Raw genomic sequence first — 21,303 nt, 5'->3', positions numbered from 1 at the left:
AAAAAATGTAGCTACAAAAAGCAGTTTTGGGACTGTAAAATGTCAAAATTTTCAAGCTCGCTCGCTTCGCTTGCTCGCATTTAATCGTCATGCCATTCTCCTGATGTTGCTGCAGAGCAATTACCAGCAGTTGCGCCCGGTGCGCCCCCCCCCCCTTATTTTTCAAAGCGAAAAAGGTATAGCTACAAACGGCAGTTTTTGGACTGTGAAATGTCAAAATTTTCAAGCTCGCTCGCATATAATGTTTATGTCATTCTCCTGATGTTGCTGCCAGTAATTGCCAGCAGTTGCGCCCGGTGCGCCCCACCCCCCTTAATTTCTTAAGCGAAAAAATATAGCTACAAACTGCCGTTTTGGGACTGTACAATGTCAAAATTTTCAAGCTCGCTTGCTTCGCTCGCTCGCGTTAATCGCTATGCTATTCTCCTGATGTTGCTGCCGAGTAATTGCAAGCGAAAAAATGTAGCTACAAAAAGCAGTTTGGGGACTGTAAAATGTCAAAATTTTCAAGCTCGCTCGCTTCGCTCGCTCGCATTTAATCGTTATGTCATTCTCCTGATGATATTAAATTGCCAGCAAATGCGCCTGGTGTGCCCCCCCCCCCCCTTAATTTCCAAAGCGAAAAAAATATATAGCTACAAACGGCCGCTTTTGGACTGTACAATGTCAAAATTCATGATCGCGTTCATGATCTTCAGTGGAAGAATTAAGACAAGAAGTTTCTCTAAATGATACCATTTAGGCAAAATTGTTCAATAATAATCTACATAAAATGTACTGCTGCCTTAAACATGTTGGACTGTTTCAAGTCGATAGAACACGCAAAAAAAAAAATGAATCAAATTGCACCATTTACAACATCAATATGCAAAAAGTTCTCACACACCCTCCCCCCTCGCTCGCATCTCTCCCTCGCATCTAACCGCTCTCCCTAAGATCAAATCCTGGCTACGCCGGTGATAGGCCCCACTACTTCACAGTGATGTCGCACAGGCGGAGCAAGAGCTGAAATACCACGATGTAGTCATTCAATTATCTATGAATATTTCTTTTTCTTACTTGTTTTTCTTTATAGGAAAAAGATCCCAAATTTTACCAAAAGTGTGCACCAGATCGCTGAATTTGAGGTCTGAAAATGCCAAATTTTCCTCGTCTGCATGGGAGGGGGAAACCCCCTCCCCACACCCTCCCCCAGGCCGCTCCACTCCCTCGCACAGATATTCAAACTCAAAGTCCCTCCCCTATCCCCCATCATTAAAACGGAACGATGCCCCTGTGATGACTTAAATCAAGAAAATTGAAGAATACAATTAATAGCTACAGGAAAATATCTACTGCGTTATTCAAGAAATGGATATCCTTATTATAATTTTATTGAATTTAGTTGGGCATTATTCAGGGCTGCGCTACGTTTATGAAAGGGGGGGGGGGTCAAAATCGCCTGTCAGTCTAGAAGAAAGAACATCAAAAGACAAGAGAAACAACAACAAAAAATTCTTCGTACTTTTAAGGTCTGATTCTCCGCCGAAAGTCGGCTGACAAGAAAAAACAAACAAACAAACAAAAACAAGACCAAAAAGTCGTCATATTGTTGCTGCCACTTCCCTCCCACTTTGCATGGAAAGGAGTGGGACATTTGATCCCTGTAAAGTGTGTGTGTGTGTGGGGGGGGGGGGGGGGCAAGCTTCCCCCCCCCCCCCCCCCCAGGGCTGCGCCGGTCCGGTTATGGGCTTGTAATCGTGGTGATGGTGACTATCGCCAATCATCCCCCCCACTCCTCAGTACGGATTTACGCCGTTGATAACAAGAGGTAGACCCTGCAATAACGCAAGTAACTGTATGTATACAAAAACAAGCAACTGTAAAATGAACAAAGACATGTTTTCGAATTATTTAGCGATGAAGAAGATGTCTGATTTACAACCAGAGATGGCAGATGACGTTTACGATCATGTTGGCCATGGTCCAATAACCTGGCAATTATGCTGTCCAACCAGGGTCCAATTTGCAAATGAAGACCCACTCTTTGAATTTCGTATGAAAACGCAATCTAACTTTATGATAATATATCCTGTTATTGAAAATTGTCATTTCTTTGTTTTTTATCTCTTTGTTCAGTTATAGGCACCTTTCAAATGATTTATTAGTTACGTCTATTGTGTGTTTTTTTTCAATGACCTTATATAGAAAAATAGATTCAACTTTGCACTTTTACCCATGTCACACTTAGAGCACCTTTGCGGGTGCAACTTTGCACATTTTAGACCAGAAAGGTGCAAAGAAAGATAGATAAAGTGGAAGGTGAAAGATGCTGATTTCAATTATCCCTTCCACCTGGATAGCGTCTTTATTGAATCTACTCTCCTGAATCACTTGTCATTATTACTTCTTCTTCTTCTTCTTCTTCTTCTTCTTCTTCTTCTTCTTTTCAAGACTTATACCCCTGCATCTGCCTGCTTTTCTGGAGGTTCCCCTGCACAATATCTCAATCGCGGGTGGTATTGTTCAATATGAATGTAACGTACTCTAGACTGGTTTTAATCCATTTTGATCAATGAAATATTATTCATAATCTGTATATACTGAATTTTCAAACATATGTTACTGTTCACTGATCCCTAGAGGTAGGGACTATGTTAGAAATGTAATTTGTGTGAAAACTTATTGAATGAAATGAAATGATATAATTGCCAGGCCTTTTCATGGAATTTTTGCTGTCCACCTGAACACAGCAAAATAATGCATGTCCACATTCTTATTTTCTCACATTTTTTTTTCATTGCTACGTCAATTATTGCTAAATTAAGTTCATCGTTCAGAAGTCTCTACTGACAAATCGTTACCCCCCCCCCCTACACCACTACCACCTTTCACTTCACAGGCTTTAGGTTAAGAAACTAATACAGGTTGCACTTGTCAAAATAATACTTGCGTCATCATTTACGTCTTTTTCTTTGATATAATCAGATTTAAAATGTATACCAGCAGATTGCTTGTTGTCTAAAATGAGCCAAAATATAAATTCTACATCAAGTACTTAAACAGTATTCTATTACAATGTTACGCCCACTCATCTATAGCCATCTCGTCGTATACAGGTGTATTCATTTCATCTCATGGTTTGGATACAACTTCATAAGTAATGAGCACCTCGTTCAGATGCTAATAGCACATTCAGAGTTCCGACTTTGTAAAAGTCAAGAGCAGAACGCATAAAACTAGAGTTTCTGGAGCTCTTCATCATTCAAGGTCGTTTCATCGCGGCGACAGTCACTCTAGTCGTAGAGCCTTCTTATTCGTTGCAAGCTACGACATCATAACTTTGAATAGAGGTAAGAAATGCTTTTATCATTTCAAAAGACTGTAGGCATTCTGAATCATCAATGTTTGGTTCTTTGGGGCTTTTTTGTACATAAAGGCCATTGTGGAGAAAATGTCCGTCTGATTGTATACACTCTCTCTCTCTCTCTCTCTCTCTCTCTCTGTAGCAACACATTCATCGATCCGGAAGAATCTAAAAAGCATACTAATCTTATGTCAATATATTTGTGGAAGGAAAATATGAGATAAATATGACAGGCTTTATATACATTGACGGTTCTTGCTGCTAATTATGTCGTATACATTTGACGAAATTTAGATGAAACAGCAATTGTAATTCCGGCCACAGCAAAAGAAGAAGAGTCTGTAGATGGCGACTGAAGGTCATGTACTTACCTTCATTCTCCTTATTCACTAAATATTTCACTTAATAAAATAGTTATTATTAGGGCTTTTTAAATTATGCCCCATGCATCATCATGACAATTATAGATATATTCATTTTACGTTGTTTGTTTCGATTGACTGATGCTCGAATCATTTTCAGATGCGTATCGTCATCATCGTCACCCTAGCCGTGGTCTCCATGGCAACTACAAGTCTTGCCCACTGTCAGCAGAGATGCCCGCAGTTCTGGCATCTGTTTCAAGGCTACTGCTATCGTTACTTCGGTGACAGAGTCTCTTGGTCCTCAGCAGAGGCCGAGTGCAACAAATACTTCACGGATAGAGGCTGTATGGCTCGGCTGATTTCCATCCATAGCGAAGAAGAGAACAACTTCGCCTACGAATTGTTCCGCTCCAGCGCCGGAGACACACCGGACTGGAGGGTGAGAGTCTGACCCCGTGTCGAGTCGAGTGAAGCAGATTGATTTTAATGCAATCTATCTTCTTTTAAGTCTCTTCTTTCAAATCTTCCTGAAAAACTTTTCTCGACAAAAGAAACTTCACTCCATGCCGAAGTTGACTTTGAAGAAATAAATAAGAATAAACAATACAACGGTGGGTTTATGGAAATTGCATAATACCATGAGAGCTCTGAAAATCTGCAATTCTTTGTCCATCGTGAAACGCTGATGTCGATGACAAAGATTACAATATCCAGATATTGAGGCATTGATGTCATTGCCTTACAACATTTCCAATTTGCTTTGATTTAACTCAATCAAAGTTCTTACGTTATTTCAGCAGAATATAGAAGAGTATACATCACATTTTATTTTTACATCTGATGCCTGAAAAGGAAATCTTATGCTTGAAGGTCACTAACTCCTCTCTCTCTCTATCTCTCTCTCTCCCTTACAATTATTCACAAAAGAAAAAGATTCCAGAGCTGTGAGAAGATAACATCATTGCCTCATTGACAAATTGATTCTTGTCTTTGAGTGTGACCTCGTATCTCGTTCAGTGAAAGTTTATACAATGTTGAATTCCACCTCAATTTTTGTCCACTTTGTAAAGCCGCTCTGTGACTTTGTGCTTTTTCAAGCGGTCCAAAATGGCTTTTACAATATTCACGTAGCTTCAATCCAGTCTTATGAAATTATTGGCCTGTCATTTCCTGAAATTCGGATTTTGTTTTCATTATTACACTCTTTTTTATTCCTCATTCTTCATTCCTCTTTCTGGTAATTTTTCTTACTTTGCATCATACTTCATTATAATTGTCTTTGTTTGTATGATATAAGTAACGTTTTATGCGCGGTGGTGTATTTCTCAATCAGTCTCTTATCGGAGTTTCCTTGGAAGGTTAAGTGTACCACTTACGGTGTAGAATGTTCGCAAAGTTAGTCTGATTTTTCATAGCTACGTCGTTTGGCGTACGTGCAAGTGTGGTGTAACGATGTAACTGTGGCTTGAACAGCATATAGGTGATACAGATTTGGGCGAGGCTTGTCTAAGCTATACAAATAAAGATATAACTAGAGATTGTAATTTGTCATCACTGACAAATTAAGGTGATCCGATTTTTTTATCAATGATTCGAGTCCTGATCGCAATACGCATGACCATACAGGTTTCATCTGTGTTTAGAGACATTGGCCGTGTGATGTTTGGATTCTCATTTAGAAAATGGAGTCATATCTGCCATCCTTGGTACTAAATTCTTTATACACTAGATAACGGAGATACAGCAACAAATACATATGACCTTTGACCCACCTTTACACTCCCAAGATGGCACCTGAGGAAAAAGTGGTTAATTTGTGAAATGATTCTTGCGACATCGTCTATAAGTGTGCAAAATATGGGAAAGATAGGACAGGTATTCACCAAGGTACAAGATGAAACAGTTATGACATTTGACCCTTATTTACATACCCAAGATGGCGTCTGATCAAGAAGTCGTTATTTTATGAAATAATGTAGGTTACATGAACTAAACATGTGCAAAATATGGTGGTGATAGAGCATGTTTTTCTTGAGTTTTTGCAAAGAAAGTTGCGCAAAGATAGAAATATTTCAATACATCGTTGATGAGCTTTAATTTCAACCAAGTATATTGACGTGATACCGACATCGTGTGAAAAAACCAAGGGCACTCATATGATAGCACAAAGTTTCAGCTACAACATATTAAAATCTGGGAGAAATTCACTGAAGCATAAGTGAGATAGTGCTTGATAAAGATAGTCATGTCAATTTTCACATCTAGAAAAACTCCCTCCCATAGAGATAACACGTAATAGCGAAGTATTATGACCTTTGACCCCACTTTGCACACCCAAGATGACATCTGAGCAATTAGTGGTTATTTTGTGAAATGATCTTTGTAACATGGTCTTTACGTGTGCAAAATATGAGAAAGATAGGACATATATTTATCCAGATACAGGATGAAACATTTATGACCTTTGACCCTAATTTACATACCTAAGATGGCGTCTGATCAAGTAGTTGTTATTTTGTGAAATAATGTTCGTGACATGAACTAAACATATTCATAATATGGTGGTGATAGGGTATGTTTTTCTTGAGTTATTGCACAGAAAGTTGCAGAAAGAAAGAAATATTTCAATACATCGAAGATAAGCTTTAATTTCAACCAAGTTTTTTCACGTGATCCCGACAACGTATGAAAAAACAAAAGGCACACTAACGATAGCCCTATATCTCAGCTACAACATATTAAAATCTTAGAGAAATTCACCGAAGCATAAGTGAGCTAGTGCTCGATAAAGATAGTCATGTCAATTTTCATTTCCATAAAAATTGCACTCCCATAGAGATTACACGTAAACTCGTCAAATTTGACAAGGTTACCTTCAATCCATTTTTTAGAGGTGATGTCAATATCAAATAAAAATTGTGTAAATACATTCATGAAAGAGCATTTTATAAGCTACAACATATTGTAATTTGGGTGAAAATTAGCAAAGGATAAGTGAGATATGCTCGAGTAAACTTGTTATTTGATGACGTCATTTTGAAAATTTACTTTTTTTATTTTATTAAGAAATTTGATATCTTTTAATCATTTTGTCAGCATAGCCAGCCCATGAAATGACATGTACAACTCATCAGCTTTCAGAATATGTCAAGAAAATGGGGGGTCACCCTCCATCCTGACGAGTAAAATCCGATTTAAAATTGGCGGTTTTTTGGCATAGTTGCACTGTATATCGCCATTGACGCGCGCGCGGAATTTCAACTTTGACGGGCCCGTATGACGTCATATTGAGTCGGATTGACTTGAAACTTGGTAGAAATATTCCTTGTCATTTCAGACATCCGATCAACGTGAAGAAACGGGAAATTTCTATTGCATATGAGCTGTGCGTGCGTATATGCGCGCGCGCGTACGCGTCCGTCCATTTTTTGCAATTTTTCAAAAAATGCTCAAAATGGTCTGAAACGTGTGCAAAAAAAAATTTGAGCTCGATTTGAGCATACAAATATTTCAACGCGCGCGCACGCACAGCTCATATGCAATAGAAATTTCCCATTTTTTCACACGGATCGGATGCCTGAAATGTCAAGGAATGTTTCTACCAAGTTTCAAGTCAATCCGACTCAATATGACGTCATACGGGCCCGTCAAAGTTGAAATTCTGCGCGCGCGTCAATGGCGATATAGAGTGCAACAATGCCAAAAAAACGCCAATTTTAAATCCGATTTTACTCGTCAGGATGGACGGTGACCCCCCATTTTCTTTACATATTTTGAAAGCTGATGAGTTGTACATATCATTTCATGGGTTGGCGATACTGAAAAAATGATTAAAAGATATCAAATTTCTTAATAAAGTAAAAAAAGTAAATTTTCAAAATGACGTCATCAAATTTCAAGTTCACTCGAGCGTATCTCACTTATCTTTTGCCAATTTTCACACAAATTTCAGTATGTTGTAGGTTACTAAATGCTTTTTCATTAATATAATAACAGCATTTTGATTGGATGACGGCATCACATCGTAAAAATGGATTCAAAGTAATCTTGTCAAATTTGACCAGTTTACGTGTTATCTCTATGGGAGTGCAGTTTTTCTGGAAATGAAAATTGACATGACAATCTTTATCGAGCTCTATCTCACTTATGCTTCGGTGAATTCCTCCCAAATTTTAGTATGTTGTAGCTGAGACTTTGGGCTATCGTTAATGTGCCCTTTGTTTTTCATACGACGTCGGCATCACGTCAAAAAATTTGGTTGAAATTAAAGCTTATCTTCGATGTATTGAGATATTTCTTCCTTTCTGCAACTTTCTTTGCAATAACTCAAGAAATACAGCCCCTATCGCCCCCATATTTTGCACATGTTTAGTTCATGTTACGTACATTATTTGATAAAATAACAACTACTTGATCGGACACCATCTTGGGTTTGTAAATTAGGGTCAAAGGTCATAAATATTTCATCCTGTATCTTAATAAATACATGTCCTTTCTTTCCCATATTTTGCACACGTAAAGACGATGTTACAAGGATCATTTCACAAAATAACCACTTTTTGCTCAGATGCCATCTTGTCTGTGCAAAGTGGGGTCAAAGGTCATATGTACTTTTTGTGTATCTTCGTTATGACGTGTTATCTCTATTGGAGGGAATTTTTCTAGATGTGAAAGTTGACATGATTGTCTTTATCGAGCACTAGCTCACTTACCCTTCTGTGAATTTCTCCCAGATTTTAATATGTTGTAGCTGAGACTTTGCGCTATCAGAAATATGCCTTTTGTTTTTCATACGATGTCTGGATCATGCTAAAGAACTTGGTTGAAATTAAAGCTTATCTTCGATGTATTGAGATATTTCTTTCTTTCTGCAACTTTCTTTGCAATAACTCAAGAAAAACAGCCTCTATTACCCCCATATTTTGCACATGTTTAGTTCATGTCACGTACATTATTTCATAAAATAACAACTACTTGATGGGACACCATCTTGGGTATGTAAATTAGGGTCAAATGTCATAAATGTTTCATCCTGTATCTTGGTGAATACTTGTCCTATCTTTCCCATATTTTGCACACGCAAGGACCATTTTACAAGAATCATTTCACAAAATAACTACTTTTTGCTCAGATGCCATCTTTGGTGTGCAAAATGGGGTCAAAGGTCATATGTACTTCTTTCTGCATCTTCAATATGACGTGTTATCTCTATGGGAGGGAATTTCTGGAAATGAAAATTGACATGACTATCTTTATCGAGCACTATCTCACTTATGCTTAGGTGAATTCCTCCCAAATTTTAGTATGTTGTAGCTGAGACTTTGGGCTATCGTAATTGTGCCCTTTGTTTTTTCATACGACGTCGGCATCACGTCAAAATATATGGTTGAAATTAAAGCTTATCTTCGATGTATTGAGATATTTCTTCCTTTCTGCAACTTTCTTTGCAATAACTCAAGAAAGACAGCCCCTATCACCCCCATATTTTGCACATGTTTAGTTCATGTTACGTACATTATTTGATAAAATAACAACTACTTGATCGGACACCATCTTGGGTTTGTAAATTAGGGTCAAAGGTCATAAATATTTCATCCTGTATCTTAATAAATACATGTCCTTTCTTTCCCATATTTTGCACACGTAAAGACCATGTTACAAGGATCATTTCACAAAATAACCACTTTTTGCTCAGATGCCATCTTGTCTGTGCAAAGTGGGGTCAAAGGTCATATGTACTTTTTTCTGTATCTTCGTTATGACGTGTTATCTCTATTGGAGGGAATTTTTCTAGATGTGAAAGTTGACATGATTGTCTTTATCGAGCACTAGCTCACTTACCCTTCTGTGAATTTCTCCCAGATTTTAATATGTTGTAGCTGAGACTTTGCGCTATCAGAAATATGCCTTTTGTTTTTTATACGATGTCTGGATCATGCTAAAAAACTTGGTTGAAATTAAAGCTTATCTTCGATGTATTGAGATATTTCTTTCTTTCTGCAACTTTCTTTGCAATAACTCAAGAAAGACAGCCCCTATCACCCCCATATTTTGCACATGTTTAGTTCATGTTACGTACATTATTTGATAAAATAACAACTACTTGATCGGACACCATCTTGGGTTTGTAAATTAGGGTCAAAGGTCATAAATATTTCATCCTGTATCTTAATAAATACATGTCCTTTCTTTCCCATATTTTGCACACGTAAAGACCATGTTACAAGGATCATTTCACAAAATAACCACTTTTTGCTCAGATGCCATCTTGTCTGTGCAAAGTGGGGTCAAAGGTCATTTGTACTTTTTTTCTGTATCTTCGTTATGACGTGTTATCTCTATTGGAGGGAATTTTTCTAGATGTGAAAGTTGACATGATTGTCTTTATCGAGCACTAGCTCACTTACCCTTCTGTGAATTTCTCCCAGATTTTAATATGTTGTAGCTGAGACTTTGCGCTATCAGAAATATGCCTTTTGTTTTTTATACGATGTCTGGATCATGCTAAAAAACTTGGTTGAAATTAAAGCTTATCTTCGATGTATTGAGATATTTCTTTCTTTCTGCAACTTTCTTTGCAATAACTCAAGAAAAACAGCCTCTATTACCCCCATATTTTGCACATGTTTAGTTCATGTCACGTACATTATTTCATAAAATAACAACTACTTGATCGGACACCATCTTGGGTATGTAAATTAGGGTCAAAGGTCATAAATGTTTCATCCTGTATCTTGGTGAATACTTGTCCTATCTTTCCCATATTTTGCACACGCAAGGACCATTTTACAAGAATCATTTCACAAAATAACTACTTTTTGCTCAGATGCCATCTTTGGTGTGCAAAATGGGGTCAAAGTCAAATATACTTCATTCTGTATCTTCGTTAGTGCATACGGAATTCGGTACCAAAGATGGCAGGTCTGACTCCCTTTTCTAAATGAGACTCCAAACATCACATGGCCAATGTCCTCTCAACACAGATGAAACCTGTATAGTCATGCCTATTGGGATCAGGACTTAAATCATTGATTTCCCAAGAGATCGGATCACCTAATTTGTCAGTGTTGACAAATTCCGAGTCTAGTTTGTGAAATGATTCTCGCGACATCGTCTATACGTGTGCAAAATATGGGAAAGATAGCACAGGTATTCACCAAGATACAAGATGAAACATTTATGACCTTTGACCCTAATTTACATACCCAAGATGTTGTCCGATCAAGTAGTTGTTATTTTGTGAAATAATGTACGTGACATGAACTAAACATGTGCAAAATATGGGGGTGATAGAGCGTGTTATTCTTGTGTTATTGCAAAGAAAGAAATATCTCAATACATAGAATATAAGCTTTAAATTCTACCAAGTTTTTTAACGTGATCCCGACATTGTATAAAAAAACAAATTGCACATAACGATAGCACAAAGTCTCAGCTACAACATATTAAAATCTGGGAGAAATTCACTGAAGGGTAAGTGAGCTAATGCTCGATAAAGACAATCATGTCAATTTTCACATTTAAAAAAAAATCCCTCCCATAGAGATAACACGTCATAACAAAGATACAGAAAGAAGTACATATGACATTTGACCCCAATTTGCACAGACAAGATGGCATCTGAGCAAAAAGTGTTTATTTTGTGAAATGATCCTTGTAACATGGTCTTTACGTGTGCAAAATATGGGAAAGATAGGACATGTATTCACTAAGATACAGGATGAAACATCTATGACCTTTGACCCTAATTTACGTACCCAAGATGGCGTCTGATCAAGTAGTTGTTATTTTATGAAATAATGTTCGTGACATGAACTAAATATGTACAAAATATGGTGGTGATAGGGTATGTTTTTCTTGAGTTATTGCACAGAAAGTTGCAGGAAGAAAGAAATATTTCAATACATCGAAGATAAGCTTTAATTTCAACCAAGTTTTTTCACGTGATCCCGACATCGTATCAAAAAACGAAGGGCACACTTACGATAGCCCTACGTCTCAGCTACAACATATTAAAATCTTAGAGAAATTTTCCGAAGCATAAGTGAGCTAGTGCTCGATAAAGATAGTCATGTCAATTTTCATTTCCATAAAAATTGCACTCCCATAGAGATTACACGTAAACTGGACAAATTTGACAAGGTTACCTTCAATCCATTTTTTCGAGGTGATGTCGTCATCTAATCAAAATTGTGTAATTACATTTATGAAAGAGCATTTCATAAGCTACAACATATTGAAATTAAGGCGAAAATTGGCAAAGGATAAGTAAGATACGCTCGAGCAAACTTGAAATTTGATGACGTCATTTTGAAAATTTACTTTTTTTACTTTATTAAGATATTTGATATCTTTTAATCATTTTGTCAGCATAGCCAGCCCATGAAATGACATGTACAACTCATCAGCTTTCAGAATATGTCAAGAAAATGGGGGGTCACCGTCCATCCTGACGAGTAAAATCCGATTTAAAATTGGTGGTTTTTTGGCATAGTTGCACTGTGTATCCCCATTGACGCACGCGCGGAATTTTGAATTTGACGGGCCCGTATGACGTCATATTGAATCGGATCGACTTGAAACTTGGTAGAAATATTCCTTGACATTTCAGACATCCGATCCGTGTTTCATATGAGCTGTGCGTGCGAATATGTGCGCGCGCGTACGCGTCCGTCCAATTTTTTCAATTTTTAAAAAAATGCTCCAAATGGTCTGAAACGTGTGCAAAAAAAAAATTGAGCTCGATTTGAGCATACAAATATTTCAACGCGCGCGTACGCGCGCGTTTTGAGATAAAAATGAATTTTGAGAATATGAGTAGGATTCGCTTGACTTGAAATATATGTGACGTAAATTTCATTGAAGTATTCTATTCCATTAATGAGATATGCATGAAAATGTGTTTTCATATAATGACGTCATAGTGACGTCACGGTCGACTGGTCACTATGATTTTACTTGCGCTGTCGTCTTTGCGACATGATACATATATGGTATAAGTTTGACATTGAGAGGCAATGCACTTTCTGAGCTAACCTCTGCACAACTTTTGGGGAGAAATAAAGAAACAAAGAAAGAAGAAAGATTCAGTACAGATACAGAAGGTGATCCGAGAGGATACTCGGATCACCTAACTATAATCACATGCTTTTATCTAATTAATCCATGAATCAATTTTGACAGATAAACAGACGAAATCCATCGGCGGTGTATGGATTTTGGACTGGCGCTCACCAGCAGGTCAGTGATGGACCGTGGGTGCACACAGACGGGACGGCCTTCGACTACCTCAACTGGATGAGCGGGGAGCCAAACGACAACTACTACGACCTCCACGACGAAGACTGTGTCATGGTGTGGCGTCGATACGACATGGACGATGACCTGCGGCAAATGAACGATGAATACTGCGACGATAACGTTTCGTTCATTTGCAAAATGAAGGCAAACCATTAGGACGCACGAACAGGAAGAATTTGACGGATGCGTGGTTATGAATAGTAAAATCACTTATTTCCGACACTTGTTTGTTGTTTAGGATCATATCAATTTCGATGGAAAAAAGAACAAAAACGAGCTTAAGTTTTTCTCACTGTCCTATCTGATGTACTCATTTATTATACATTTTGTAGGAAATTGATGAGAATGTTTTAATAGGTACAGCTTTCAATCATTATACGAACAAGAATATGTGATACCTTACATTCTCATCACTATTTATCTGCAACGTGTTGTTCTGTTGTTGTTATATACAATGTCAGTATTCACCTTGACATAGAAATTATCACTTTCTTGTATGGCCATGTGTTGATCTTAATAAACTGTAATTTTATCAACTCCACCATTATATCAAATTATCTTCTTCTTTTTTTTTTCTTTTTTTTGGGGGGGTATTGAGTATAGCAGCATTAGTGGAGGAGAGGGGGAGATGCCCTGTGTGTCAAGATGATAACAACGATTCTGCAATGGATAGCAGGCAGCCAACGTGGTCATACGACTTAATAAGGAAAATTCTTCGGTGGCATTTGTGTGTTCTCATCAATGTAGTTTATACGTCTACACTCACTAAACCGTAAGGTATCAAATTTCCTTAATGAATTTATCGTTTTTACGGGAAGAGTCGATTCGATTTGCTTGGAGAGTATAGCTAACAAACACCAGCACACACACACACATACACACACACCCAGACAGTAAAGGATACCATCCATTTTGACGCGTAGGATCCCCATAACCGAATGCAGCAATCTTGTAATAATGGTCTGGTGGGCTGTTTGTTTGTTTGTTTGTTTGTTTGTTTTTTCCGACGGCAATGATGGGCATGGATACTTGATTTTTATCAATTATTATTCATTTACCTTCATTCATCGTCATGACTATATCGTCACACGGAGTGTGTTATGATACCTTACTTTTTCAAATTGTTCACTTACGAGTAGATTGTATAAATACAAGCGGTTGGGTGGGGCACCTAACTACCACGTGGCAAGCGTACGATAGTAGTACACTGGAGATTGTGCAGTATATACCTGCATAATTTCCTCTTCTACTTTATCTGTCACCACCGATCAAGTTTGAAGAACATGTGAAGTGTCAGGTCTCGGGCGTTGAAGTGTGAGCTATGCTTTCTGCGATCAGTGAAAAATCTTCCTAAGGATTATTTCCATGGTTGTATCGGTTACATCTGTCCTTATTCAAAATGTTATGTAGCCTTGATACAAATTTTAGCTGTGTATAAAATATATATATATTTTGTCTCGTTTGATAGCTGTTGAGGTTCAGCAAAGACTGTTAAGTATGTTGATGTCCTTGGCTGGAAACTGAGACAGGAGCCAACTAAATACCCCTTTCATAAACTCATCCTCCTATTATCCGCATAAGAATAATGCGGACAATTCAATAAAAAATGCGTTCACAAACTCTGAAAATAATCCGCATTATTTTTACGAGCGCCCGTCCTGAAAAAGGCGGATAATCGTCATGGTGACTGCACACGTCCCTCCTGCGGGAAAGACAGGTGACGTTTGACCGCACCCCGGCAATTATCCGCATTATTTGGGTTTGCGTTCATAAACTCAAAATCTGGTCCCGACGCTGCTATTATGCGGATAATAGAAGGGTCGAAATAATGCGCATTATTCTATCCCCGCTCCGATTTTACGACCAAATGTTGCGGATATTATCCGCATTATTGAGTTTATGAAAGGGGTAGGGTATCAGAGGTCAGTGTTTGTTCATATCAAATATCTTGGTGTCATAGCGGAAGAGAAATAACGTGACGAAAATTAACCCTATCGATTTTATAAAAAAAAAAAAAAAATGAGAGAGGGGGGAGGGAGAGAGAATACCTATCAGTCCCCCAAAATGTCAATCAGGGCAGCAAACAGCAACACAAAACAGGAGGATCATTAATTGTCCCACCCTCCTGATTTTCAGAGTAAGCATTTTACGGGACAAATTCTGCACTTTGTGAGATATGAAAGTTACAAGATGGGTCATCTCAAGCTGTACAAACCATTAAAATAAAGGTTGACACTACACACGTGATAGGGGCGTGAAGAGATCATGCGAAAGGTCCTGACGTTTGTTATTCCATATGCATTCAATTTATTATTTCATTCCTCCACACTAAAAACTAGCGGTACATTTGGGGTAGGCGTTTCCGCCTGTGTGCCAGTATCGGGCTTGTGAGCAAGTAAGTTCGACTACGGGTACTCGTTGGTGCGGGAACGGGTAGGCATCCTTGAGCGTAGGTTTTCCTACTTGTCGTTACCCTGAATAGTCTTGTAACAAAGACCAATTATGCATGTACATGTTACATTACATCTTAGAAGACTTGGTAGTGGATACAACGGTTATGTCAAAGAACACATTTTACATATCTTGGTATGCATAAAACTTGCAAGTACATGTTTTAAGACAAAGTGTCAATACACCTGTAATCCTGGAACTGTTTTTCGGAGGCTTTACGATTATTAAATTCACGTTCTGATAACGAGAATACCTACCGCCAAACTGGTTGACCAATAAGCGAAAAGAAAGAAATCAATTCCTGCGATTATCAAACACCAGTGTAATTTTCTGCATGATATACCTAATCAATGAATGAAATCACATAAAAAATTAATAAAAATGTTTACAAAATATTTATAATGATATATTTCCTTAAAAATTTACGTATGATTATTTTAGTTATTCTTTTTTCCCTCATCTGTACAACTAGCCAAATTGGCCACTCATTCAAATGTCTGGAGCGGCGACGACGTACGTGTCGCCGAGCGGTAGATTTTCACGCAGGGTGATCGCGCTGCATACAGCTTACACGTAACCGAATGTAACCGAGGCCGAGCAACTTTTGTATTGATCCTTAATGTGTCGATCATCAAGTGTATCAAGCTGACTAGCAAGATTAAACATTTATTATCGCGCTTCAGCTGGTAAAAAACTTGCAACTGTAAGGATCTTCAATTCAAGCACGCAGTCGACTGATGCACAACTTCGGCACTAGACCAGACGTGTTGACCACTTCTCGTAATGTCACGGTGAGTGAGTGTATGTATGATCATGACGGATCACAACTGACTTGAGTCTGTCTGAGGATCTAAAAACATTGTTAGCTAGAATGTTCTTAGTATATAGTGTGTAGACCACTAACAGTTCTAAGGCCTGTTTGTCGAAATGCTGTTTATTGTCCCAACTCACTACTACAGCCAAACTATACCGTATACAGGTCAGGTCAGAGGGAGTACACTGCACTGTAACGTGTTAAGCTGTATTGTTTAGTGTCTATAATCAATCTATATGATGTGACAGTATGCAGTACACCATTATCGAGACAATTGTGCATGCCACAAAGCAGTTAGGTTAGTGAGTTACCGGTACTATGATAATGGTACCACTACCACAGCTGGAAAATTATGCCAGTTGACATCTAACAGTTTTGTTGTTGTTGTTGTTGTTGTTTTTTTAGATTCTTCTGATGTAAATAGAAGTTAGAACAAAGACAACTAACGTGACTTACCTATTAATTTACGTTGATCTCAATTCACAGCATCAATAAATCCTTGATCTTTCTTGAAATATGTCTAATCCTATATGTAGCAGCTGCACACAGCTAGACTTGGCTGGGCTGCTATAATAGTTTAATACTAGTAAATGTATCGGTGAGATAGAGTACAGTCCTGTCGCTGTAGTCTTTACACAACGCCATGCCTTGCCTGGCGTCTGGTTGGGTTAGGGTTGTGCTAACTGCGACCAGCAGCCCCATACGCATAGCATAATGGGGCTGCGGACTGTGGCATTCAGGATCATGACAGGGTAGTTCCAGTAAAATTTATGAACCTATTGTTGATGTCACTTGCAATATTCATCAGTGCATTCCTACCTTCGCAAACTTTTATTCTTATTGGAAGCAGTTGTGACCCGAACATTTTCCCTTTCTGAATTTACAAGGCAATAAACACTTACAAGAAACTGATGTAAGACCTAAACCTCACATTATAATGCTACCAGTTACACATTTCTTTTTGTTGTTGTTGTTGTTATTTAGACAAGCAGCTCCTAATGCAGCTGTTCCACTACCAAGCTGTGGATTACTTCATGTCACATGTGAATGGATGTGACAAAGGTGAGGAATACATCTGTTCTAACCATCTGGAAGTCAGTGGAGAGCAAAGATTATTCAAGAACACTCTTCAAGGACGTTATCAAGCATACTTGGTAATGGTAAGTCTTTTAATGACACATAAGTACTGTAGTTAAAACGAGAAAGAACCATGCAGAGCACAATACTACATGATGTACACGTAGTTACATGAGTTCAGCCCTGGGTCTTACTATCATTTGATAAATTGTGACTTGTAACACCAGAAGATGCATGTCCATTTTTGGGTAGGGCCTATACTTATCAGCACTACTGATTGTGTGGCGGTGGCATGATGGCCCCATGACTGCTGGATGTAGCATCAGTTAATAAGTGGCAAGATACATGTATGTGTGGTCCATGATAGGCTGTGAATTACTGTTATTCTTATACATGTAATACCTTTGCAGAAAGAATGACTTTGCAAGTATTGTAAATTATGATTTTCCTATTAGATTATATGTAGGACGTATATGACATGATTGTAATTCCTATGAATACAGTAATCAATCAGATAAAGTGACCAATTCCTTTATCTCAAATAAGGTAAACTGTCCCTTTTTTTTCTGTTTTCTTTTTCTCTGTCCATAGATTCACACTTGGGTTCTCTTCACCCTTACAATACTCTGAAGCTGCAAGGACTCTCATCAAAAGGGCCCCCATCTTGGAAGACCCTGGCTGTAATACCACAGGTTTGTGTAAGTGAAATATGATTTGAAAGGGAATGAGTCCATATTTGATTGGATATTTTGTCACAAAATAAGAAGAGCCTTTGTACATTCCAAATGTTTTGTGGAAAGTAAATGTTTATAGAGTTGTAAGTTAACTATTTGCCCCCCCCCCCCAAAAAAAAAAAGGGGGGGGGTTGATAGTTATTATTGAAGCAAATATGATAAGTTTTGCAATTATGCTGCTTCTTCTTTTTTCACATCAACCTCAAATAATATAAAAGGTGATGGTTACTTTGAGCATAGATAATACATGTAGTAGCATTTTCAATGTAAACCAGGGTTTGAAACTAACTGATAATTTAATGTTTTTGAATGTTGCACTTTTGATTGCAGTTAATAAAATGTGAATAAAAGTTTGTTTGTTGTTATTAACAAATTTCTTGTGAATTCATTCCTCACTATTTGTCCAGGAACCTGCGGGACCACATCCAACGATAGGGACTTTTCGATTTCCCCTCCTGAATGTCAACGTCGAAGTAATGACGTCGTTTTAAGGAACTGTGCATACTCCATGTTCTCCAGTACATCCCACCGCCTGAATCGCAAATGTGTCTGCCAAGGATCTCATGGCCACCTATATTCAGAACACGAGTGATGTCATCACTTAGTGCAACCACTCGCCAGCCTGTTGGAGGGAAGGGAGCCATGATGTCGTAGCAGTACGTAGTGAGCGACGTGCACTGAAAATCAAAATGGGCAATATCATCCCAGATGTGACAAACGGACTGTAGCAATCTGGAACCACTCTTGTACAAGAAAGATGGCCATGTCCACACAATCAGAAAGTCCCTATTAGTAATATGTGGGATTCCTTTTGCACCAGATGGCCTTCTTGTGGAGGTGGAAGGAACAGTTCTCGCATCTGCACCTGCACCAACATTTCTGCAGGGGTTGCTTCAACTTTGGCTGTGTAGTGCACATTTGGGCTGGAATATCCCAACATGAAGAGCGCACCAATATTTCATCCAGCCCCGTCTCACAAGATTAGGATATATTACAAGTAATTACCATTCAAGGTACAGAGATTGATCAACTTACATGTAAATATCCCAGTAGATTCAGGTCGATTCTGGAAATTGCTTTGAATATTTCCAGCAATTCGTTCTTTAAGATAGGAAAGTTGATTAATGTTATATCCCAATAAATTCATGGTGGTTTTACTTCTTCTGGCCCATTGAGAGGACAGAAACCTTTTACCTCAGCTGAATGTAGGCAGCAAATTCTCATTTGGAGCTTTAATGTCTCAAGTATGTAAACTTGAATTTATAAGAATATCCTTAAATACAGTTCTTGTTTTGCTGCTTACAATGATTGTATGTCTCTGGCCTCTTAACACTGAGGTTAAAGTGTGATTTCCATCATAGTTATGAGCAAGGAAATCTTTTCATGTTGCTTGAATTCATTGCAAATCATAGTAAAGGTTGCCTTTCCTGTTTGAGGTACTCTATGTACACATGCACCAGATGCAGTATCAATTGAAAAATCTGTTATAAAATGTGTTTGTAGTGTACATATTCTTTGCAGGCGGAGCCTACTAACTTGATACAGGAATATTGGCAACTGAAGCAGTTCACCAAAATGATACTAATCCTGAGTGCTGACCATACAAATATAGGTTGACTGCAGTGTATATTTTTACAACCAAAGGAGAGGCAAGAATTTCTGAAGGTTCAGTTGGTACACGGTAGTGGAAAACTAAATTATTCTTGAGGTTTTTACATTGTGAGTAACGGGGTGAGGATTTGGTCACTTTTGAGTTATATACCTGCCCTCTCTTTACTTATATTGAAGTTAAATCTCCAAGCTCACACAAAAGCAAAGAACAAACTTCCACATAGCTTCTATGTACAATAGGATCTTACGTGTTTCCCAGTAATCTACATCAAAGACACTTTTCTGAAAAAATACATGAGCATGAGCTTTACTTTCATGAAGATTTCTGTCATTGCCACTGCCGTTTCTAAATCTATATTTTCTTATTTAGAATGAATATGAAGTGCAATCAACCTTGCTTAAGTTGACCTTGCATAGATCTAGCGATATTCAGTTAAGTTATTTATTTCCTTGAGAGCATTCATTACATTTGAGCAGTGTGTTGTAGTATGTTCGAACAGATTGATATGAAAACAGTAGTACCTGCGGTCCAGACAATTGAATGGTTTGCATGACATGGCTGCACACTAACCCATCTTCTTTTTTTTTTTCTTTTTTTTTTTACTGGCCATACCCATCTGTTTGACCAGTAGGTACCCAGTTTGTCCATATTTAATGGTCCATTCCTGAACAGTTACTGGTCCAAAGGTGATTTTCACTGGTCCTGGACTGTTTTACCAGTGCCAGTGGGCAGTGTTGTGCAAAGTGAGATTACCTCAACAGATGGGAGAATTGTAAGGAGATTGCCATTAGATTTAGCCTGATGGTCAGAACTTACTTAAATGTGATCCTCATCCAAAAGTTACTCTCCAGTGGTGAACTGATAGAGAAGACCATGTTAACCCATTGAGGACGGTTTGATTTTGCTACAACACACATTTCCCATAGACATTTGCCTCAGTATACTCATGACCTTTCAGCGGGTTCACACATCTTCATTTTTGTTTTTCTTTGTTTTTCTTTGTTTTTCTTTTTTTTTTTTGGAGGGGGGGGGGGTCATGACTTCTCTCCAGTCGGATATAAAGCTGTATTACACAGCGTGCAAAACAAGCACTCACTACATGGATTTGATACTACATTATGATATGACCAGTGTGCTGTTACATAATGAAGATAATCTCTTTCACTAAATGCACAAGTATATAAAATTGTGTTTTATAGGAAGAAATATCGTACTTTAAAATGTAATTGATGGTGACAAACAGTGTGATAATAATACATGTACATGCAGTACGTCTACTACCGCCATCCAATTCATATCTATGGCCTACCCATTTCTTAATGGTGCATAATCTTTTTACTTTTTTCTGAGATACAAATGTGTTTCTTGTGTGAAGAGCAAGGGGTATCACTTTGGTTTAAAGATAGGGGATACCTTTTACAGACCTCCCAAAATGCAGCAAAACTTTAAATATGAACCTCAGGGGACTTGTTTAGGCCACTGCTGAGAAATTTGGAAGTCAGCAGTTATCTACAATTTGAATAATGCACAAAACTCAACTACTCAGTAGTTCTGTGTGTCAGCCACACTTAAGCCTTTTTGTTGCAGTCTTTACTGTATTTTTT

The 21,303-nt window shown here is 38.0% G+C and overlaps 1 protein-coding gene across 1 annotated transcript; it reads left to right on the top strand.

Moving 5' to 3' along the window:
* The first annotated feature begins 3,263 nt into the window (after window positions 1–3,263).
* On the top strand, window positions 3,264–13,226 carry LOC140226274 (C-type lectin domain family 19 member A-like). Its single transcript, XM_072306771.1, has 3 exons — window positions 3,264–3,332; window positions 3,869–4,150; window positions 12,895–13,226. Exons 2-3 carry the CDS (start codon window positions 3,869–3,871, stop codon window positions 13,165–13,167), a joined length of 555 nt encoding a protein of 184 aa, XP_072162872.1. The 5' UTR covers window positions 3,264–3,332; the 3' UTR covers window positions 13,168–13,226.
* Window positions 13,227–21,303: the final 8,077 nt, after the last annotated feature.

This window comes from Diadema setosum, chromosome 3, assembly GCF_964275005.1.
Source record: "Diadema setosum chromosome 3, eeDiaSeto1, whole genome shotgun sequence".
Lineage (NCBI taxonomy): Eukaryota > Metazoa > Echinodermata > Echinoidea > Diadematoida > Diadematidae > Diadema > Diadema setosum.
This window is presented reverse-complemented; position numbering and strand designations above follow the sequence as displayed.

Coding starts and splice junctions, on each gene's coding strand:
- LOC140226274 (XM_072306771.1), top strand. CDS start 3,869: ATGCGTATCGTCATCATCGTCACCCTAGCCGTGGTCTCCATGGCAACT. Junction 4,151..12,894: donor GAGACACACCGGACTGGAGG/GTGAGAGTCTGA, acceptor CAATTTTGACAG/ATAAACAGACGAAATCCATC.